Source organism: Macaca nemestrina, chromosome 1 (assembly GCF_043159975.1).
Source record: "Macaca nemestrina isolate mMacNem1 chromosome 1, mMacNem.hap1, whole genome shotgun sequence".
Taxonomy (NCBI): domain Eukaryota; kingdom Metazoa; phylum Chordata; class Mammalia; order Primates; family Cercopithecidae; genus Macaca; species Macaca nemestrina.
The window spans coordinates 100,248,016-100,269,911 of NC_092125.1; the positions used below are offsets into that span (position 1 = coordinate 100,248,016).

Here is a 21,896-nt window from a genome sequence, read left to right on the forward strand (position 1 = left end):
TATAAGAATCTGGTTTTCTTTTTGGAATAGAAGTATTTAAATATGGTCATCATTCTGCAAAGGACAGTTCATGGTGCCTGTCTTTGCCCTGTGGCATTCAGGATTGGAAGTACACTATCTTTAGATCCAAAGGTTTTCTCCTGAAGGCTAGGAAACAGAAATTAGCTTTCGAACTCTGTTCTCTTTACCCAGATTTTTCTTCCCTTTATTTTGTAGGCTTCTAATTGTCTGTGAAGACCCAACTTCAAATTTACTTCTCACTGAATACTTTCCATGAGATGTTTATTACTTCTTTAACAATTTCTTAGTCTTTCATGTGATATTTATCTGCGTTCATTCATTCTTTAAGCACTGAGCATATGTCAGGCCTTGTGCTAGTTGCTGGAAATACAGAAATGGACGAGGTGCTGCACCAAACCTCGAGGAGCTCATGGTTTAGTTGCAGGTGATAGACAATCATAATAACTGAAACGTAACTGTAAGTGATACAGGGAGGAGATAGTCCTTGATTACACTCAGGTTGATTATGGAAAATTACATTGTGTAGGTAAAGTGAGAACAGATTACAAAAGAGTATTTGAATGTATCACTTTTAAGAGCCTCTCAAGTGATTCTCACTTATCTCTCCTGCTCTTAGACTTTAAAGTTCCTTAGCAACTGCCCTCTCAAGGAAGTGATTCTCTCTTTTTTTTTTTTTTAACCACTAACGATCGTATGCCCTCTTCCGGTCTTTCTGGTGATTTTGCTTCCTTGTTGAAAATAAATAAGTAAATAAATAAACATAACCTGCACTGGGATTTGGTATATTGACCTGTGAGGTGGGAAGATGGATTTGAAGTTGGCAAAAAAGAGGAAGAAAAACCAGCTAGGCTGCTGATGTAACAGAGATAATTGGGATTGATCTAAAGGTGTGGCAATTGGCCCAGAGGGGAGGGACACATGTGAGAGACATCTGAGGGAAATCAATAGGACTTGTAACTGAATCAATGTGTGGCTCAAAGGAGAGGAAAGAACCAATAATTTCATAAACTGCTCTCATCAGGTTCATTCATGTCGACTCTCTGATTATTTATAAATATATATAGCTTCTTCTTGTAACAGATGAATCAAAGAAAATGATCTGCACATTAAAGGTTCGTGATTAGATATCATTGGTGGCTATGAGATCTCAACAGGAAAGGAGTGGAATTGGGCAAAAGAGCTCAAGGCTTTATGATACTATTGCTTTGGGACAAATTAGGAAGATTGTAGAAATGGGGAACTGGGTTGATGATATAAAAATGTGTTATCTGGAAAAAAGGACAGGTATACCACTTCAGTAGCAATTAATATTTATGAAACACCTTCACAGATTTTTGTCTCACATAAGCCTCCAAATAACCCTCTGAAGTCAGTAGCAGTATCTAATTTTACAGATTAGAGATGTACAGAAAGTCCAATCGGCCACCAATAGCAAATATATTGGGATTTTATGCTAGAAAAAAATGAACACATGTGGAGTGACTATAGAAACAAAGCTGGCAAAATAGCCAAAAGAACTTGCTGTATAAAATCTTCTAGTTCTGCAGACTGCTTTATTTGGGGAGCAGATTCCAGTGGTTCTTATTATAGTTTGTTTATGGCATTCAATTTAGCTTAGGATCCTGGGTCTAGACCTCTTAAGAAGGCTTTGGAATTGTCAATGGGAGTCTTTCAGGGCCCCGAATAGGGCTCAAAACAGATTTAACTAGGTTCCTAAAGTTATGTCTACTCCCACACCGTCTTCCACACTATTTCTGTCACCTAGAGCTGGCGTGTCCAAATTGTCTGTGTATGAAAACCGCTTTTTACGTCCAAATATTTCTTGGATCTCTAAATTGATAATGTTTGGATAATAATAGTTGTACTATTTGTACCTATTGATAGGAAAAATAAGTTCTGAAAAGGAGAACTATGAATTAGTAATTGGTGCTTTCAAATGAATTATGGTACTTTAAAAAATACTTGCAGATGCTTTTGTCAGTATTTATTCAGACTGCATGTGAGAATTGACGCACACAGAAACCCTGGGACTTCTTGCAGTGACTCTGAGACAACTAGGAGAGAAGAGGGAACGATATTATGAGATGTATTTGGCAGGTCAGTAAGGCAGGCATAAATAAAGGGAATCTGGAGGAGAAATGCAGACGGGTGCTCTTAGTGGTTTATTAACCACAAAAAGAACACTCAGAGTGAAGTCTGAGTGATTCCTTATAGACATAGATACCACTTTGCTTAGGTCTAGTTCCACATAAGCAGAGCCTGAAATAAAGTCCTGGGTATATCCAGGAAGCAATACTTGGAAGACACTGGGAGAATAGTTAGTTTCCTTTTACCAGAACACAGGATCAGGGACTATAAGAGAAGTCCAGTTACAAAGTCAAGACCTCCTGGGTAAAAGGAAATTCTATTGACAAAGAACAAATGAGAATCCTATTGTTAAAGCTAGGGCTCTGTGTCCACATCAAGAGTGACTTGATGTTGACCTCAGAGTGACCCAGGAGCAATGTCTGTGGAGAGTGGTGGTGGAGAAGGTGCTGATATCTTCCCATGTAGAAGTCCATAACATTGTTGACTTCTCACAGCAACCCTGGGAGGTGATATTGTCAGCCTTGCCGTGCAGATAGGAAACAAAAACCAGGGAGGTTAAGTATCATAACAGGACACATGCTTGTAATGGCGGATCTATGATTGGGAATGTATGCCTCTCTGTTCAAAGCCTGTACTCTACCTACAATATCATACTGTTTTAGTATCTCCTACTCAAGGTCATTGGTTCTTAGAGCTGGAGTTCAGGGTAAACAATAACAGTTCTTGGCCCACTTTAAACTTCTTTCCTATTTTCCTCTTTGGGGTTGTGCTGAGTGAAAAAGGGATGCACCAAGCTATTTTAGGAAATGGAGTGTATTATAATACACTATTATTGAACTTCCAGACTGATTGTAAAGTCCGAAGATATCGTGAACAGGATCCGAGATATGTGTAAATCCACAATTTGGAATGGGGTGGAGGCTCCTCCTTTTCCTAGGGGTACGGAGTAGTATAATTTAGTTATTATAGAGGAAAAAGCTGGTTAAAAACAACATCATGAGCTTACAATGCAACTACAGACTTCAGGGCTGGGCTGCATGTGTTTAAATCCTGATTCTGCCTTGAGGAATTAACTTATTTGAGGTCTCAGTTTCCTCATCCATAAAAAAGGATAATAAAATATCTATGTCATAGATTTATAGTGAAGATTAAATGAATAACATACTTAAAATAATGGCTACTATCTAGGATACATTCAATAAATGTACCAAAAGGAGGTATCACAAAGAGGGGCAAACAGCCTGAAAGTGTTAAAATAATAAAAGGAAAACAAGAGAGAAGAGCTACCTTTTAATTGTATTTTAGCTGCTCGCAGCAGTCTTCTTTCCTTTTTCTTTCCTTCCTTCCTTCTTCCTTTTAATAAATACCTAACATCTACTATGCACCAGGCACTGCTCTAAGTGCAACAGATGCAAAAAGAGTACTTGCAGTGTCTGAGTAATTGCCCCGTAGACATAGGTACCACCTTGCTTAGGTCAGGTTCCACAGAAGCAGAGTCTGAAATAAGGTCTTGGTTACAGTGATTGACTAAGGAGTGCCCTCAGAGGAAAGGGAATGAGAGAAGCAGGATGGGGAAGGGGAATCACTATGCAAGAACACGGTCTCAGCTGGAGCATAACTTCAGCCTGATCTAATGAAGGGATCTAGAATTGTGCCCTAGAGTTGGTCCCATCCTCAGACAGGAGGGGGTGGTGGCCTTTTGTGCCCTTTGTGTCATTCATGAAGTCAAGTCCATCTTACATAAACTTCTATGATATGATAGTATATATTCTTCCTATTCTCCCTACTGGTTTACGATACCTTATGCCAAGAGTAACAGGAATAACATCTAACACTATAGTGCAGTGCATGGATACCCTTTATCTTATTTGATTTTCATCATGCTTGGTAAACCCATATACCTGACTTGGTAAATCTATCTATTTCTTTTTTCATTAATATTTTTCTTCCTTGTTTCAATCTATGAGAGGAATAGATTCCTAGATGCTGCCTAGATCAGCCACCTGGTGCTCTCATACTGTCTCTCATCTGATTGTTCTCCTCACTGTGACACCTCATCAAACTCTTTTTCTTTGACTGTTATTGAATGACCAGCACCTAAGAGAGAGGCTTTCTGCCCAAAGCTCTGAGCAAGGCATCCTTGACCTCTTTGTTCCTCAGGCTGTATACAACAGGGTTCAGCAGAGGAGTAATAACAGTGTATGTCACAGAGATAAGTCTGTCCTACAGGGAATTTTGGGATTTCGGTTTTAAGTAGATGAAAGAGGTACAGTCATAGTGGACAATGACCACTGTGAGGTGTGAGGCACAAGTAGCAAAAGCCTTTCTCCAGCCCTCCGCTGATGCAATCTTGAGGATGGTGGTGACAATTAGGACATAGGAGACTAAGATCAAGACCATGGGCAGAACAAGGGCACGGAGACTGATGAGCAAAGTAATAAATTCCTTGATAGTAGTGTCTGCACAGGTGAACTTCATTACGGGCCGGATATCACAAAAGAAGTGGGAGATGAGATTAGCATCACAGAAGGGAAGGCTGAACACAGAAGACACCTGAATGATAGCTGTGCTCAGGCCAATGCTCCAGGATCCACTTGCCAGTTGTATACAAGCCTTTTTGCCAATGATGACCGAATACCGTAGGGGCTTACAGATGACCACATAGTGGTCATACCCCATGACCATGAGCAGGGAGCAGTTATTGACACCAAAAGTGAGATAGAAAAAGAATTGAGTGGCATAGCCTGGGATGGAGATGGTTTATTGAGGACTGAGGAGACTGGACAGCATTTGGGGGATGATGGCCACAGTATAACAGGTCTCAGAAATAGACAGCACACTCAGGAAGAAATACATGGGTGTGTGAAATTGATGGTTAAGGCAGATAACTGTCAAGATGATAGCAATGCTGGCAAGGGTCAAAAGGTACAAGACCAAAAAGACCACAAAGAAGATGTGTCTGTGATGCCACTCAAAAATGGAGAAACCCTCAAATGTAAACTCTGTCACAGCCATGAAATTGGGCCTTGGCATTGAGGAGAATCTGAGTCTGAAAGAGATGAGGTGGGAATGTTGAACATCCAGGCTGGAAACACTGGGCTGGTCCAGGATGATCATCAGCCATATGCAGGCACAGAAATGGGGTGTAGCTCTGGGTTTCAGACGCTCTCAACATTCAGACACGGGCAAGTGCTGAAAGACCCATCAAGGTTCTCTGGGCCCTGAGACTTGGGGACAGATGTAGTATATGTATATTGACAGGAAGCAATTATGAAAACTGAGTACAGATGCCCTTCAATGTATGATGAGGCTACATCCTGATAAGCCCATCATACGTTGAAAATATCATGTTAAAAATGCATTTAATACACCTCTCTGAACATCATAGCTTGCCCTAGCTAAACTTAAATGTACTCAGAACACTTGCATTAGCCTACAACTGGGAAAATCACCTAAAATAAAGTCTATTTTATGATGAAGTGTTGAATATCATAGGTAATTTTTGAATATTGTACTGAAAGTGAAAAACCAAATGGTTGTATAGGTACACGAAGTATAAATTCTTCCGTATGCATACCACTCTCACACTATTATAAAGTCAGAGACTGTATGTATTGGAAATCCCTAACTGGTTTAACTAGAAGTAGATGTAGACCAGAGAAAGCACTGAATACATGTGCCCAGGCCTGAAACTCTACTCAGACTTACCTGGTTTAAATCAGCAATGGCACATTGCTTGTTGAAGGCCAGTGCAAAGGGATGTACCTAAAGAGTGAATGAGTTCAAGCCAAGAACAGATGGCTGTGTGAGGCATACTCCTGGGAAGTCAAGAGAGGACCATTCTCCTGTGTCCCAGGACTCTGGAGTTCCTCTCCTCAAAACCTGCTCCATCTGTGTTCAGAAGGGCTTCCATTTGGTAAGTCAAGGTAGAAAGCACTGCCTTCTCTCAAGGTTCAAATTCACAGTGGCCGGTGTCTGGAATAAGGAAGTGAGAGGAGACACCCCTTTTCTCCCGTGTGGATAGTCCAGTGTGCTGACCTAGAACATTCTGTGGTGTGTAGCCACTTCTCTTTTCAGTCTTGCTTTCTTCCAATAGCCCCAAATATCACGTGTTTAATACCCGAGTCTCCCCGTTCTGTGTGAAGGGTAGTTTCTGCTTCTGTTTTTTAGTCTCTAAACACAATAAAGTCTTGGAAGGTTTTTTACAGATTTAAAATACTAGTAACTATAAGACAACAGCAATAGAAACAACAAAATATTTAAGTTCATAGTAATCTCTGGCTTTAACCCCAGTGTAAATGGAGGGAAGCCTGATTTTCTTTGCTCGTTTCATTTGTCTCCATTTGCTCATCTATAAAATAGAATAATAATATCTACTTCATAGTGTTGCTATGGAGATCATATGAATTACTGTATGTAAATTGCCAAGTGCAGTTCCTGATACATAACAAGAAAATACTACATTAAATTTCTGCTTTTCTCCTTTCTTCCGTCCTTCCCATCCCCACTCGCCATAACTCTGGGTTATACTTGTATGCTTGGCTACCCAGGCATACACCCACACACACACACACACCCCTTATTTTTTTTCCTCTCTTTCTTTTCTTCATGTTCGTGGATGGTTGTTGTTATTAATTTCTTCAATCCCTATTGGAAGGTCCGGTCTTTACTTTCCATACTCACTTCTCTTCCAACTCTAGATTTTGAAATATGTGGGTATTGGGGGCAGGGTAGTCTGGAGTTAAATACCTCTGTGATCAAACTCAAGCCCCACTTACTCATATATGACCTTGGAAACAGTTCTCACCTCTCTAGGTCTCAATTTCTTCACTTGTAAGATGAAGACTGTGCTAATATCTATCTCAGAGACTGCTATGAAGAAGAGCTGAGTGGCACAATCTGGGATAGAGATGGTTTGTTGAGGGCTGCAGAGACTGGACAGCATTTCAATGGGAATACACTGGATAAGGCATTTAGGGTTTGGAAACTTTGCCCATGATTTCTTAAGACTGATACCCAGATTATCCTTTCTGGGTGATTTTTTTTTCACTATTTATGCTTTTTGATTCCTAAGTTTTGTGACACAGCTGTATATTCATTTTTTCCACTTGATAATTATCTCAGGAGATAAAAGAGAGTGATGAGGGTTATGAGGTTATGAGATGAGGGCCATGAGGTCACATTTAGTTACAGAACAAGAATCCCTACATTATCAAGTCCTGAAATGTGACTTACATATCACTGGGCAGAACAGAGGCTTATTCAGGATTCAGGAGAGTGAGGCTTGAAACCAGAATTTCCAGGACTCTTATTGTACTGTGGCAGACACAGCACACAGATAATTTTCTGAAATGGAAGACTAGAAGTAAAACAGAATCTACCAGGACGTTTCAGTTAATTTATCTCCCTGATCAGTCAGATCTGGGCGTAACAAACATACAGAAAGCAGCACCAGGCTCTCCTGCACCTCTCCATTGCCTTGTCCCTTTAAGTCCGAATTGCTGGTTGCCCAAGAGGACCATTCTCCCAGGACTCTGGAATCCCTCTCCCCAAAACCACAATGACGGTCTGCAAGGCAGCAATAGCACAATCAAACACTCTGATGTCTGGGGATCTCATTATAAAAGTGGCTCATCAACAATCATACAGATAGTACTAGACAGTCTTGGTTTTTCATACAGGAATGAAGTATTTGCATCAGGATAAGGTCCTGCACTGCTCCGTGGTTGAAGAGGACCTCATGCCTTATGATCGCATTAAGGGGAGGGCCTCAGAACCAATCGTGTTTAAGGATGCAGCTTCGTGAGACAAATCACTCACACTCCAGGGTCTCTCTGTCCTAACTGCTGAAGGACCAACTCTGAGGCCTCTTCAATTTGAATGTTGTGGGAACCATGACTCATTCATTTACTGATTTCTTCAGCAAATACTCGTAGAATGTCTCTCGCATGCTAGGAACATGGAATACAGCAGAAACTGGGAACACTGTACCTGTAGCGTAAGCCAGTTTTGCCTGCTTTGCAGTACCTGGCCACCCCTGTGTGTTACCCACAAAAAGCTGAGCACCTTCTCCTTGAGGAAGATCAGAAGGAAGACCTTTACTGAAGTAATTCCTGTAGCCCCCTCTTTCTCTCTCCAGCACTTAGACGATCAACTGACCCATCCTTGCTCTTCTTTTAGAAGGTGAGCCCAAGATGGGCCTTTCTAAAGGTTGGAAGAGAATTGGATATCAAATCCCCCAGGATACCCTAAGACTTGGGCTCTTCAGTAATTCCTAGTTCTGGTGCTCAGTTTGTACCTTTCTCTTAGAGACTCAGAAAATGGAAAGGATTTCCTCTCTGAGTACCAACATACTGAGAAATAAATATTTGAAAACAGTTTATTGTGGTGTCTTTGACGAGCCAAGTAAGCTGGAAGAGACTGACAAGCATGGAAGAGTTGCCAGGCATTCAGTTCAATTCCACATAATCTCTCTTAAGGCCCTCAAACATTTACCCAACAGAAACTGGAAATACTTGAGCTCATAAGCTATTAAGATCCAAAGTCCCACAGGCAAGAGATGAATTTATGGCATATTTATGATTGCTTGAGAATGGCCAGTGTGTAACTTCATTAGGACTGTTTGAAATCCTTTAGGGAGCAGTTAAGGAAGGCTTAAAATTGGGCAGCAAGTCTTATCAAGACCCTGAAATAATCAGTTAATCTTGGGCTTTTTTGTCAATGTCTCTTCTTTATAGTTGTCCTGGTAGCTATTTAAATATGTAGCTCTTTGAAATTAGAAATAGAATGGAATTGAAACCTATGAGAAAGAAAAGAAAACCCCATTACTGAAATTATGAACAGGAAAGTGACTGACTTTTTAAAATATAAGTTTTATTGTGTGTTTATCTGAAGAAAGATGGGTTTAGAGGAAAAAGGCTAAGAAAATCTAGGATGAATGTAGGCTTTTTTCTGACAAAGAAGAAAAATATATTGACGATTACATCATCTGCACATTTTGACAACTTTGTCTTTTCTATTCTGATTTTTATCTCTCTTATTTATTTCTGTTCACATTGCATTTGGTTATGGAATATAATATTCAATACTAACAGTTACAGATACTTTTTTGTCTTTTTTCAGACTTTAAACGCTTTTCATGTTTTATTAACCAGTAAACATGATGCTTGCTATAGATCTCTGGCAGAGATAAGGAAGTTCCCTTCTATTCCTGATTTGTTTGCAAGTTTATCATAAATGGTCTGTCAAATTTTCAACTAGTTTCTTTTCTGCATTCATTGACATAATCATATGTTTTTTTATTCTTTAAGTTGTTAGGGATGAATTACATTAATAGATTTTTAAAATATTGGCTCATTCATACATTTTAAAGGAAACCCTTGCTTGATCTTTTTATGTACTGCTGAATTCAGTTTACTATTTTTTCATCTATCCATTATTGGCCGATAATTATCTTTTCCTACTTGGCTATGTTTGATTTGCAATTAGCAGCCTCTTTAAATGCTGGCAAAATCTCACACCTTTCTGTCCTCCGAGCATGATGTTGTTTTTCGTGTCTTTGTTTTTGGAAAGAGTAGGTTTTTCACTACTAGCATTTCCTTTTTTATGGGGTTTTTATTCTAGTACATTTTCTATTTCTTGTCTAATTATGGTAATATATCCTTTTCTCCAAATCTGCCCTTTTTATATACCTTTTAAAAATAAATTCGTATATAGTTGTTCAAAATATGCTTTTATAAGTATTTTGTTCCTCTGTGTCTGTCCTTGTATCCTACTTTATATTGTTTCTTGTGTCTCTTTGATTTTTGTTGATCATGGTTGTCAGGGGTTTCATTTCTAATTAATCTCTTCAGCTATCCAAACTTAAAAAATAAAATTTCTATGGTTTTAGTTTTCTTTATTTTTGCATTTAAATTCATCATAATTATTTGTTTTTACTTTCTCTAGATTTGCTACTCTTTTTGAAACTTTTTGAAACTTTTTGAATTTAAATATTCATTTATTATTTTCCAGTACATATATAAAGCAGTTCTGAGAACTGCTTTGGATGTATGTCATTAGTTTTGTAGTCTTTTTGTGAAGTCATAGTAGTATATATTTAAAAATTTTATTTTTCTTTCTTCTTTACCTCATAGTTTATTTAGATATTTATGTTAAGAGAATAAGCTTAATACAGGAGTCAAGAGCACTTGTGTCTCTCTCTGACACTCACTAACTACATAACCTTGGACATATTGCTCAATCTCTCTGTGCTTCAATTTTATTTGTATGTTGAGAGGAATACTAGTACCTACCTCAAGCAATATTAAAGACTGAATGAGTAAATATTCCAAAGTGCTTAGAATAATGGCTAACATACAATAAATGCTATGTATGTGTTTATTAACTATCTATGATGTATATAGACCTTTGAAGGAGGTTAATGGAGAAGAGTTTGGCTACTTCTTTTTTGGTTGATTTCTTATTTTATTGCATTGTGGGCCATGAAAAAAATATTTACGTAGTATCAATATTGAGACATCCTTTGGGATCAAAAGAGTGAACATTCTCTTTGTGAAGGTTTGAGTTTTAGATTAGGTTTGTTAATTATTGCTACAGCTCTTTTAAGTCCTACTGAACCATTGAATGTTTTGTTAGTTTCAGAAAAAAAAATGTGTTATCTCCAGCTATGATTGTGTGTTTGTCAGTTTATCCTAGTAGTTTTATCAGTTTTTGCATAGTACATTTTGAAACTAAGTTGTTAGGAGCTTATACATTCATAAATGGAATATCTTCCTGGTGAATTATTTTATCAACATCATAAGTTCCTTAGTTGTTTGCACTTTAAATTATATTTTGTTTGTTTGAGCAATATTATATCAATTTTCTTTTTGTTTTCATTTGCTTGAATACCATTTTCAGCCTCTTTATTTTCCAACTTTTTGTCATTTTAATATACATTTAAAAAAATTAAAGTGGCAGGTTATAAAAATTCAGTCTGAGAGCCTCTGTGTTTCCATGAATTAGTTTAATCCATTCACATTTATTGTAATTAAATAAATTTTTTAATATTACTTACATCATGTTTTATATTTTTTTACTTACTATGTTTTCCTAATTTCTACTTGTTTCTTAGCCAGCCTTTTGGTTAATTGTTTTTAAAAATTTGTTTCCATTGTTCACTATGCACACTATGCAGTTAGATATCCACCATTTCTATTTCTCCAGCAGTCATCCTTAATTTTTAGAGTTTAATTTTATTTTTGCTAAATAATCCAAATATAGAATTTAAGATGTGAAATAGCACTACATTATTTTAAAAGTTAGTTATTATCCACACATAATTCTTGATTTTTGGAGGTAGCCACTTTCAGTTCTTTTACCTGTTTCTTATGTTATGCATCTTTATGTTTCTGCTATATTGTATAAAATATGCACATAGTGATATTTCTTGATGTCTAAATGTTAGGCATTATCTCTTGACTTCCTAGCTCATTTACAACACCATCTCTGTGCACATGAACACAAATACACCCACATAATTGTCCTGTCATCTTTTCAGTAAAAATTAAATCTATTTTCAGTACATACATTATTATGATATGAACATATTTTTCACAACTGAACTGTGCAGCTTACTATAAGTGCATATCTCTTCCTTTACAATTATTTTCTTGCTAATTGTTTGTGACTGAACTCTGTTATTAAGTTTTCAAGTATCTTGAATGAATCCTCAAACTCTCCATCAGAACTATAAAGCCTTTCCTCTATAGATACAGTTAGATACAGTCAAATACATGAGATAAATAAATACAGGTCATATTTATTTATTTTTTTATTTAGGATTCTAGTTATTTTATTTTTTTTCTTTTTGGCCTAATACCACCCTTCTGAAGTTCTTTACTCTCCTGCAATCTGGATCTGATTGTTCTCTAGGACTGCTACAGGATTATAGTGCTGGAGATTTTCCTCACCAACATGCTAGAATTTTCTTGTCCCTCGCCAATGTTAGTTTTCCTGCTTTCTAGATCCCTCATTTTGATGGAGAACTCTTCAATAACTATCTGAGAACAAGAAAATGGGATGTAAATTTTTTGAAATGTCCACTTCTCTAAATACATGTTTATTGTATCCACATATGTTGTATGTTGTTGGATGTATTAATCTCTTTTAGAAATATTTTTATATCACAGTTTTGAAGGCGTTATTTCATTGTTTACCAGCTTCTAGTGTAATTATTGAAAAGTTTAATTCCATTTGAAATCTCAGTCTTCTAATACGATGTATTTTTCTCCCTTTCTTTGTCTGGAAACTCTTAGCATTTTTCTTTATCCCTAGAATTTTGATGTAACATGATGGTACTCTTCAGTGTGTGTTCCTTTCTTATTTTCTTTCTTGCTCTGTTAGTTACTCATCTGGAAATTTATATTCTTCAGTATTTTGAAATACTGTTTTCCTTGATGTTTTTCTTCCTCTATTTTCTAGTTTGGAACTCATATTTGTTGGACATTGTACCTCTTCTACCAATCTTCACATTATTTTGTCTCTTATTTCCTTTTTTCTCTTTCTATTATATTTTCCAGAATGCTTCCTCAAAATTATCTTCCAATTTGTTAATTTATTATTAAAAGAAATGGTCTTATTTTCCAAAGTTTTCTTTTTGTAGAAGGCTGTTTTTATTTCATGGACACACTCAGTTCTTTCATCTCATTGAGGATATCAAACACGTGTGCATACACATCATATATATATACATACACATACACATACATGTATTTCAATATACATATATGTATACTTATATATTTATTTATTTATTTGTTCTATTTTTTATTATACTTTAAGTTCTAAGGTACATGTGCACAACGTGCAGGTTTGTTATGTATGTATACATGTGCCATGTTGGTGTGCTGCACCCATTAACTCGTCATTTACATTAGGTATATCTCCTAATGCTATCCTTGCCCCCCCTACTCCCCCTCCACCCACAACAGGCCCCAGTGTATGATGTTCCCCTTCCTGTGTCCAAGTGTTCCAATTGTTCAAGTCTCACCTATAAGTGAGAACATGCAGTGTTTGGTTTTCTGTTTTGCAATAGTTTGCTGAGAATGATGGATTCCAGCTGCATCCATGTCCCTAGAAGGGACACGAACTCATCCTTTTTTATGGCTGCATAGTATTCCATGGTGTATATGTGCCATATTTTCTTAATCCAGTCTGTCACTGATGGACATTTGGGTTGATTCCAAGTCTTTGCTATTGTGAATAGTGCCGCAATAAACATACGTGTGCATGTGTCTTTATAGCAGCATGATTTATAATCCTATGGATATATACCCAGTAGTGGGATGGTTGAGTCAAATGGTATTTCTAGCTCTAGATCCTTGAGGAATCGCCACACTGTCTTCCACAATAGTTGAACTAGTTTGCAGTCCCAACAACAGTGTAAAAGTGTTCCTATTTCTCCACATCCTCTCCAGCACCTGTTGTTTCCTGAGTTTTTAATGATCGCCATTCTAACTGGTGTGAGATGGTATCTCATTGTGATTTTGATTTGCATTTGTCTGACAGTGAGTGATGATGAGCATTTTTTCATGTCTCTGTTGGCTACATAAATGTCAACTTTTGAGAAGTGTCTGTTCATATCCTTTGCCCACTTTTTGATGGGGTTGTTCTTTCTTGTAGATTTGTTTGGGTTCTTTGTAGGTTCTGGATATTAGCCCTTTGTCAGATAAGTAGATTGCAAAATTTTTCTCCCATTCTATAGGTTGCTTCTTCACTCTGATGGTAGTTTCTTTTGCTGTGCAGAAGCTCTTTAGTTTAATTAGATCCCATTTGTCAATTTTGGCTTTTGTTGTCATGGTTTTTGGTGTTTTAGACATGAAGTCCTTGCCCATACCTAAGTCCTGAATAGTATTGCCTAGGTTTTCTTCTAGGGTTTATACGGTTTTAGGTCTAACATTTAAGTCTCTAATCCATCTTGAATTAATTTTTGTATAAGGCGTAAGGAAGGGATCCAGTTCAAGCCTTCTACTTACGGCTAGCCACTTTTCCCAGCACCATTTATTAAATAGGGAATCCTTTCCCCATTTCTTGTTTCTCTTAGGTTTGTCAAAGATTAGATGGCTGTAGATGTGTTTTTTGAAGGCTCTATTCTGTTCCACTTGTCTGTATCTCTGTTTTGGTACCAGTACCATGCTGTTGTGTTTACTGTAGACTTACAGTATAGTTTGAAGTCAGGTAGCGTGATGCTTCCAGCTTTGTTCTTTTGGCTTAGGACCGTCTTGGCAACATGGGCTCCTTTTTGGTTCCATATGAACGTTAAAGTAGTTTTTTCCAATTCTGTGAAGAAAATCATTGGTAGCTTAATGGGGATGGAATTGAATCTATAAATTACCTTGGGTAGTATGGCCATTTTCATGATATTGATTCTTTCTATTCATGAGCATGGTATGTTCTTCCATTTGTTTGTGTCCTCTTTTATTTCATTGAGCAGTGGTTTGTAGTTCTCCTTGAAGAGGTCCTTCACATTCCTGTAAGGTGGATTCACAGGTATTTTATCCTATTTGAAGCAATTGTGAATGGGAGTTCACTCATGATTTGGCTCTCCATTTGTCTGTTATTGGTGTATAAGAATACTGGTGGTTTTTGCACACTAATTGTGTATCCCGAGACTTTGCTGAAGTTGCTTATCAGCTTACGGAGATTTTGGGCTGAGACGATGGGGTTTTCTAAATATACAATCATGTCATCGGCAAACAGGGACAATTTGACTTCCTCTTTTTCTAATTGAATATGCTTTATTTCTTTCTCTTGCCTGATTGCTCTGGCAAGACCTTCCAACACTATGTTGAATAGGAGTGGTGAGAGAGGGCATCCCTGTCTTGTGCCAGTTTTCAAGGGGAGTGCTTCCAGTTTTTGTCCATTCAGTATGATATTGGCTGTGGGTTTGTCATAAATAGCTCTTATAATTTTGAGATATGTTCCATCAATACCGAATTTATTGAGAGTTTTTAACATGAAGGGCTGTTGAATTTTATCAAAGGCCTTTTCTGAATCTATTGAGATAATCATGTGGTTTTTGTCTTTGGTTCTGTTTATATGCTGGATTACATTAATTGATTTGTGTATCTTGAACCAGCCTTGCATCCCAGGGATGAAGTCCACTTGATCATGGTGGATAAGCTTTTTGATGTGCTGCTGGATTCAGTTTGCCATTATTTTATTGAGGATTTTTGCATCGATATTCATCAGGGATACTTGTCTAAAATTCTCTTTTTTTTGTTGTGTCTCTGCCAAGCTTTGCTATCAGGATGATGTTGGCCTCATAAAATGAGTTAGGGAGGATTCCTTCTTTTTTTATTGATTGGAATAATTTCAGAAGGAATAGTACCAGCTCCTCCTTGTACCTCTGGTAGAATTCGGCTGTGAATCCATCTGGTCCTGGACTTTTTTTGGTTGGTAGACTATTAATTATTGCCTCAATTTCAGAGCCTGCTATTGGTCTATTCAGGGATTCAACTTTTTCCTGGTTTAGTCTTGGGAGAGTGTAAGTGTCCAGGAATTTATCCATTTCTTCTAGGTTTTCTAGTTTATTTGTGTAGTGGTGTTCATAGTATTCTCTGTTGGTAGTTTGTATTTCTGTGGGGTCGGTGGTGATAACCCCTTTATCATTTTTTATTGCATCTATTTGATTCTTCTCTCTGTTCTTCTTTATTAGTCTTTCTAGCAGTCTATCAATTTTGTTGATCTTTTCAGAAAACCAGCTCCTGGATTCATTGATTTTTTGGAGGGATTTTTGTGTCTCTTTCTCCTTCAGTTCTGCTCTGATCTTAGTTATTTCTTGCCTTCTGCCAGCTTTTGAATGTGTTTGCTCTTGCTTCTCTAGTTCTTTTAATTGTGATGTTAGGATGTCAATTTCAGATCTTTCCTGCATTCTCTTGTGGGCATTTAGTGCTATAAATTTCCCTCTACACACTGCTTTAAAAGTGTCCCAGAGATTGTGGTGTGTTGTATCTTTGTTCTCATTGGTTTCAAAGAACATCCTTATTTCTGCCTTCTTTTCATTATGTACCCAATAGTCATTCAGGAGCAGGTTGTTCAGTTTTCATGTAGTTGAGCGGTTTTGATTGAGTTTCTTAATCCTGAGTTCTAGTTTGATTGCACTGTGGTCTGAGAGACAGTTCGTTATCATTTCTGTTCTTTTACATTTGCTGAGCAGTGCTTTATTTCCAATTATGTGGTCAATTTTGGAATAAGTGCAATGTGGTGCTGAGAAGAATGTATATTTTGTTGATTTCGGGTAGAGAGTTCTGTAGATGTCTATTAGGTCCACTTGGTGCAGAGTTGAGTTCAATTCCTGGATATCCTTGTTAACTTTCTGTCTCGTTGATCTGTCTAATGTTGACAGTGGGGTGTTAAAGTCTCCCATTATTATTGTGTGGGGGTCTAAGTCTCTTTGTAAGTCTCTAAGGACTTACTTTATGAATCTAGGTGCTCCTGTATTGGATGCATATGTATTTATGGTAATTAGGTCTTCTTGTTGAATTGATCTCTTTACCATTATGTAATGGCCTTCTTTGCCTCTTTTGATCTTTGTTGGTTTAAAGTCTGTTTTATTAGAGACTAGGATTGCAACCCCTGCCTTTTTTGTTTTCCATTTGCTTGGTAGATCTTCCTCCATCCCTTTATTTTAAGCCTATGTGTGTCTCTGCACATGAGATGGGTCTCCTGAATACAGAAAACTGATGGGTCTTTCCTCTTTATACAACTTGTCAGTCTGTGTCTTTTAATTGGAGCATTTATCCCATTTACTTTTAAGGTTAATATTTTTATGAGTGAATTTGAGCCTGTCATTATGATGTTAGCTAGTTATTTTGCTCATTAGTTGATGCAGTTTCTTTCTAGCATTGATGGTCTTTATATTTTGGCATGTTTTTGCAGTGGCTGGTACCAGTTGTTCCTTTCCATGTTTAGTGCTTCCTTCAGGAGCTCTTGTGGGGCAGGCCTGGTGGTGACAAAATCTCTCAGCATTTGCTTGTCTTGTAAAGGATTTTATTTCTCCTTCACTTATGAAACTTAGTTTGACTGGATATGAAATTCTGGGTTGAAAATTATTTTCTTTAAGAATGTTGAATATTGGCTCCCACTCTCTTCCGGCTTGTAGTTTTTCTGCTGAGAGACCTGCTGTTAGTCTGATAGGCTTCCCTTTGTGGGTAACCCGACCTTTCTCTGGCTGCCCTGAACATTTTTTCCTTCATTTCAACTTTGGTGAATCTGACAGTTATGTGTCTTGGCGTTGCTCTTCTCGAGGAGTATCTTTGCGGCATTCTCTGTATTTCCTGAATTTGAATGTTGGCCTGCCTTGCTAGGTTGGGGAAGTTCTCCTGGATGATATCCTGCAGAGTGTTTTCCAACTTGGTTCCATTCTCCCTGTCACATTCAGGTGCAGCAATTAGATGTAGATTTGCTCTTTTCATAGAGTCCCATATTTCTTAGAGGCTTTGTTCATTTCTTTTTACTCTTTTTTGTCTTAGCTTCTCTTCTCACTTCATTTCATTCATTTGATCTTCAATCACTGATACCTTTTCTTCCACTTCATCGAGTTGATTACTGAAGCTTGTGCATTTCTCATGTAGTTCTCATGTCATGGTTTTCACCTCTATCAGTTTGTTTATGGAATTCTCTGCATTGGTTATTCTAGTAATCTAATCTTCCAATCTTTTTTCAAAGTTTTTAGTTTCTTTGCACTGGATTTGTAATTCCTCCTTTAGCTTGGAGATGTTTGATTGTCTGAAGTCTTCTTCTCTCAACTTGTCAAAGTCATTCTCCGTCCAGCTTTGTTCCGTTGCTGGCGTGGAGCTGTGTTCCTTGGAGGGGGAGAGGCATTCTGATTTTTAGAATTTCCTGCTTTTCTGTACTGCTTTTTCCCCATCTTTGTGGTTTTATCTACCTTTGATCTTTTATGATTGTGACGTACAGTTGGGGGTTTTGGTGTGGATATCCTTTCTGTTTGTTATTTTTCCTTCTAACAGTCAGGACCCTCAGCTGCAGGTCTGTTGGAGTTTGCTCAAGGTCCACTCCAGACCCTGTTTGCCTGGCTATCAGCAGTGGAAGCTGCAGAAGAGTGAATATTGCTGAACAGCAAATGTTGCTGTCTGATCGTTCCTCTGGAAGCTTCGTCTCAGAAGTGTACCCTGCCGTGTGAGGTGTCAGTCTGCCCCTAGTGGGGGATGTCTCCCAGTTAGGATACTCGTAGGTCAGGGACCCACTTGAGCAGACATTCTGTCCATTCTCAGATCTCAAACTCCATGCTGGGAAAACCACTACTCTTCAAAGCTGTCAGACAGGGACATTTACATCTGCAGAGGTTTCTACTGCCTTTTTGCTATGCTCTGTTCCCAGAGGTGGAGTCTACAGAGGCAGGCAGGCCTCCTTGAGCTTCGGTGGGCTCCACAAGTTCAAGTCTCCCAGCTGTTTTGTTTACCTACTTAAGCCTCAGCAATGGCGGGTGCCCCTCCCCCAGCCTTTCTGCCACCTTGCAGTTAGATCTCAGACTGCTGTGCTAGCAATGAGGGGGGCTCCATGGGCATGGGACCCTCCAAGCCAGGCACGGGATATAATCTTCTGGTGTGCCAGTTTGCTGAGACAGTATTAGGGTGGGAGTGACCTGATTTTCCAGGTGTTGTGTGTCACTGTTTCCCTTGGCTAGGAAAGGGAACTCCGTTCCCCCTTGCACTTACCGGGTAAGGCAATGTCTCACCCTACTTCAGCTCTAGCTCATTGGGCTGCACCTACTGTCCTTCCCCCACTGTCCAACATGCCCCAGTGCGGAGAACCCAGTACTTCAGTTGGAAATGCAGAAATCACCCGTCTTCTGTGTCGCTCACGCTGGGAGCTGGAGGCTGCAGCAGTTCCTATTTGGCCATCTTGGTGCAGATCCCCTACTTATATATTTACATTATATATTTACATATCTATATATAATATATACTTAATTCAAATATATATGTGTATTCACATACATGTATACACACATATATGCACATATACATATATGTGTATTTACATATATTTAAATCATATGTATGTACACATATGTATATGTGCATATTCACACATATGTAAATATTAAATTATTTCCTCTTTAATGCATTATCTCTCTCTCTTTTTTTTAAAATTATTATTATACTTTAAGTTCTAGGGTACATGTGCATAACGTGCAGGTTTGTTACATATGTATACTTGTGCCATGTTGCTGTGCTGCACCCATCAACTCATCAGCACCCATCAACTCGTCATTTACATCAGGTATAACTCCCAATGCAATCCCTCCCCCCTCCCCCCTCCCCATGATAGGCCCCGGTGTGTGATGTTCCCCTTCCCGAGTCCAGGTGATCTCATTGTTCAGTTCCCACCTATGAGTGAGAACATGCGGTGTTTGGTTTTCTGTTCTTGTGATAGTTTGCTAAGAATGATGGTTTCCAGCTGCATCCATGTCCCTACAAAGGACACAAACTCATCCTTTTTGATGGCTGCATAGTATTCCATGGTGTATATGTGCCACATTTTCTTAATCCAGTCTGTCACTGATGGACATTTGGGTTGATTCCAAGTCTTTGCTATTGTGAATAGTGCTGCAATAAACATACGTGTGCATGTGTCTTTATAGCAGCATGATTTATCATCCTTTGGGTATATACCCAGTAGTGGGATGGCTGGGTCGTATGGTACATCTAGTTCTAGATCCTTGAGGAATCACCATACTGTTTTCCATAATGGTTGAACTAGTTTACAATCCCACCAACAGTATAAAAGTGTTCCTATTTCTCCACATCCTCTCCAGCACCTGTTGTTTCCTGACTTTTTAATGATCGCCATTCTAACTGGCGTGAGATGGTATCTCATTGTGGTTTTGATTTGCATTTTTCTGATGGACAGTGATGATGAGCATTTTTTCATGTGTCTGTTGGCTGTATGAATGTCTTCTTTTGCGAAATGTCTGTTCATATCCTTTGCCCACTTTTTGGTGGGGTTGTTTGTTTTTTTCTTGTAAATTTGTTTGAATTCCTTGTAGGTTCTGGATATTAGCCCTTTGTCAGATGAGTAGATTGCAAAAATTTTCTCCCATTCTGTAGGTTGCCTGTTTATTCTGATGGTAGTTTCTTTTGCTGTGCAGAAGCTCTTTAGTTTAATGAGATCCCATTTGTCAATTTTGGCTTTTGATGCCGTTGCTTTTGGTGTTTTAGACATGAAGTCTTTGCCCATGCCTATGTCCTGAATGGTACTACCTAGGTTTTCCTCTAGGGTTTTTATGGTATTAGGTCTAACATTTAAGTCTCTAATCCATCTTGAATTAATTTTCATATAAGGAGTAAGGAAAGGATCCAGTTTTAGCTTTCTACTTATGGCTAGCCAATTTTCCCAGCACCATTTATTAAATAGGGAATCCTTTCCCCATTTCTTGTTTCTCTCAGGTTTGTTAAAGATCAGATGGCTGTAGATGTGTGGTATTATTTCTGAGGACTCTGTTCTGTTCCATTGGTCTATATCTCTGTTTTGGTACCAGTACCATGCTGTTTTGGTTACTGTAGCCTTGTAGTATAGTTTGAAGTCAGGTAGCATGATGCCTCCAGCTTTGTTCTTTTGACTTAGGATTGTCTTGGAGATGCGGGCTCTTTTTTGGTTCCATATGAACTTTAAAGCAGTTTTTTCCAATTCTGTGAAGAAACTCATTGGTAGCTTGATGGGGATGGCATTGAATCTATAAATAACCTTAGGCAGTATGGCCATTTTCACGATATTGATTCTTCCTATCCATGAGCATGATATGTTCTTCCATTTGTTTGTGTCATCTTTGATTTCACTGAGCAGTGGTTTGTAGTTCTCCTTGAAGAGGTCCTTTACATCCCTTGTAAGTTGGATTCCTAGGTATTTCATTCTCTTTGAGGCAATTGTGAATGGAAGTTCATTCATGATTTGGCTCTCTGTTTGTCTGTTACTGGTGTATAAGAATGCTTGTGATTTTTGCACATTAATTTTGTATCCTGAGACTTTGCTGAAGTTGCTTATCAGCTTAAGGAGATTTTGGGCTGAGACAATGGGATTTTCTAAATAGACAATCATGTCATCTGCAAAGAGGGACAATTTGACTTCTTCTTTTCCTAACTTAATACCCTTGATTTCTTTCTCTTGCCTGATTGCCCTAGCCAGAACTTCCAACATTATGTTGAATAGGAGTGGTGAGAGAGGGCATCCCTGTCTTGTGCCAGTTTTCAAAGGGAATTTTTCCAGTTTTTGCACATTCAGTATGATATTGGCTGTGGGTTTGTCATAAATAGCTCTTATAATTTTGAGATATGTTCCATCAATACCGAATTTATTGAGCATTTTTAGCATGAAGGGCTGTTGAATTTTGTCAAAAGCCTTTTCTACATCTATTGAGATAATCATGTGGATCTTGACTTTGGTTCTGTTTATATGCTGGATTATGTTTATTGATTTGCGAATGTTGAACCAGCCTTGCATCCCAGTGATGAAGCCCACTTGATCATGGTGGATAAGCTTTTTGATGTGCTGCTGAATCCAGTTTGCCAGTATTTTATTGAGGATTTTTGCATCAATGTTCATCAGGGATATTGGTCTAAAAATCTCTTTTTTTGTTGTGTCTCTGCCAGGCTTTGGTATCAGGATGATGTTGGCCTCATAAAATGAGTTAGGGAGGATTCCCTCTTGTTCTATTGATTGGAATAGTTTCTGAAGGAATGGTACCAGCTCCTCCTTGTACTTCTGGTAGAATTCAGCTGTGA

General features: G+C 38.2%; 1 protein-coding gene across 1 annotated transcript; it reads right to left on the bottom strand.

Annotated features, from left to right (window-relative positions):
- Window positions 1-4,206: 4,206 nt before the first annotated feature.
- LOC105498141 (olfactory receptor 10J4-like) lies at window positions 4,207-5,142 on the bottom strand. Its single transcript, XM_011770016.3, is given in 1 exon segment — window positions 4,207-5,142. A coding segment is annotated over 1 exon segment (936 nt).
- Between the last annotated feature and the right edge of the window lie 16,754 nt (window positions 5,143-21,896).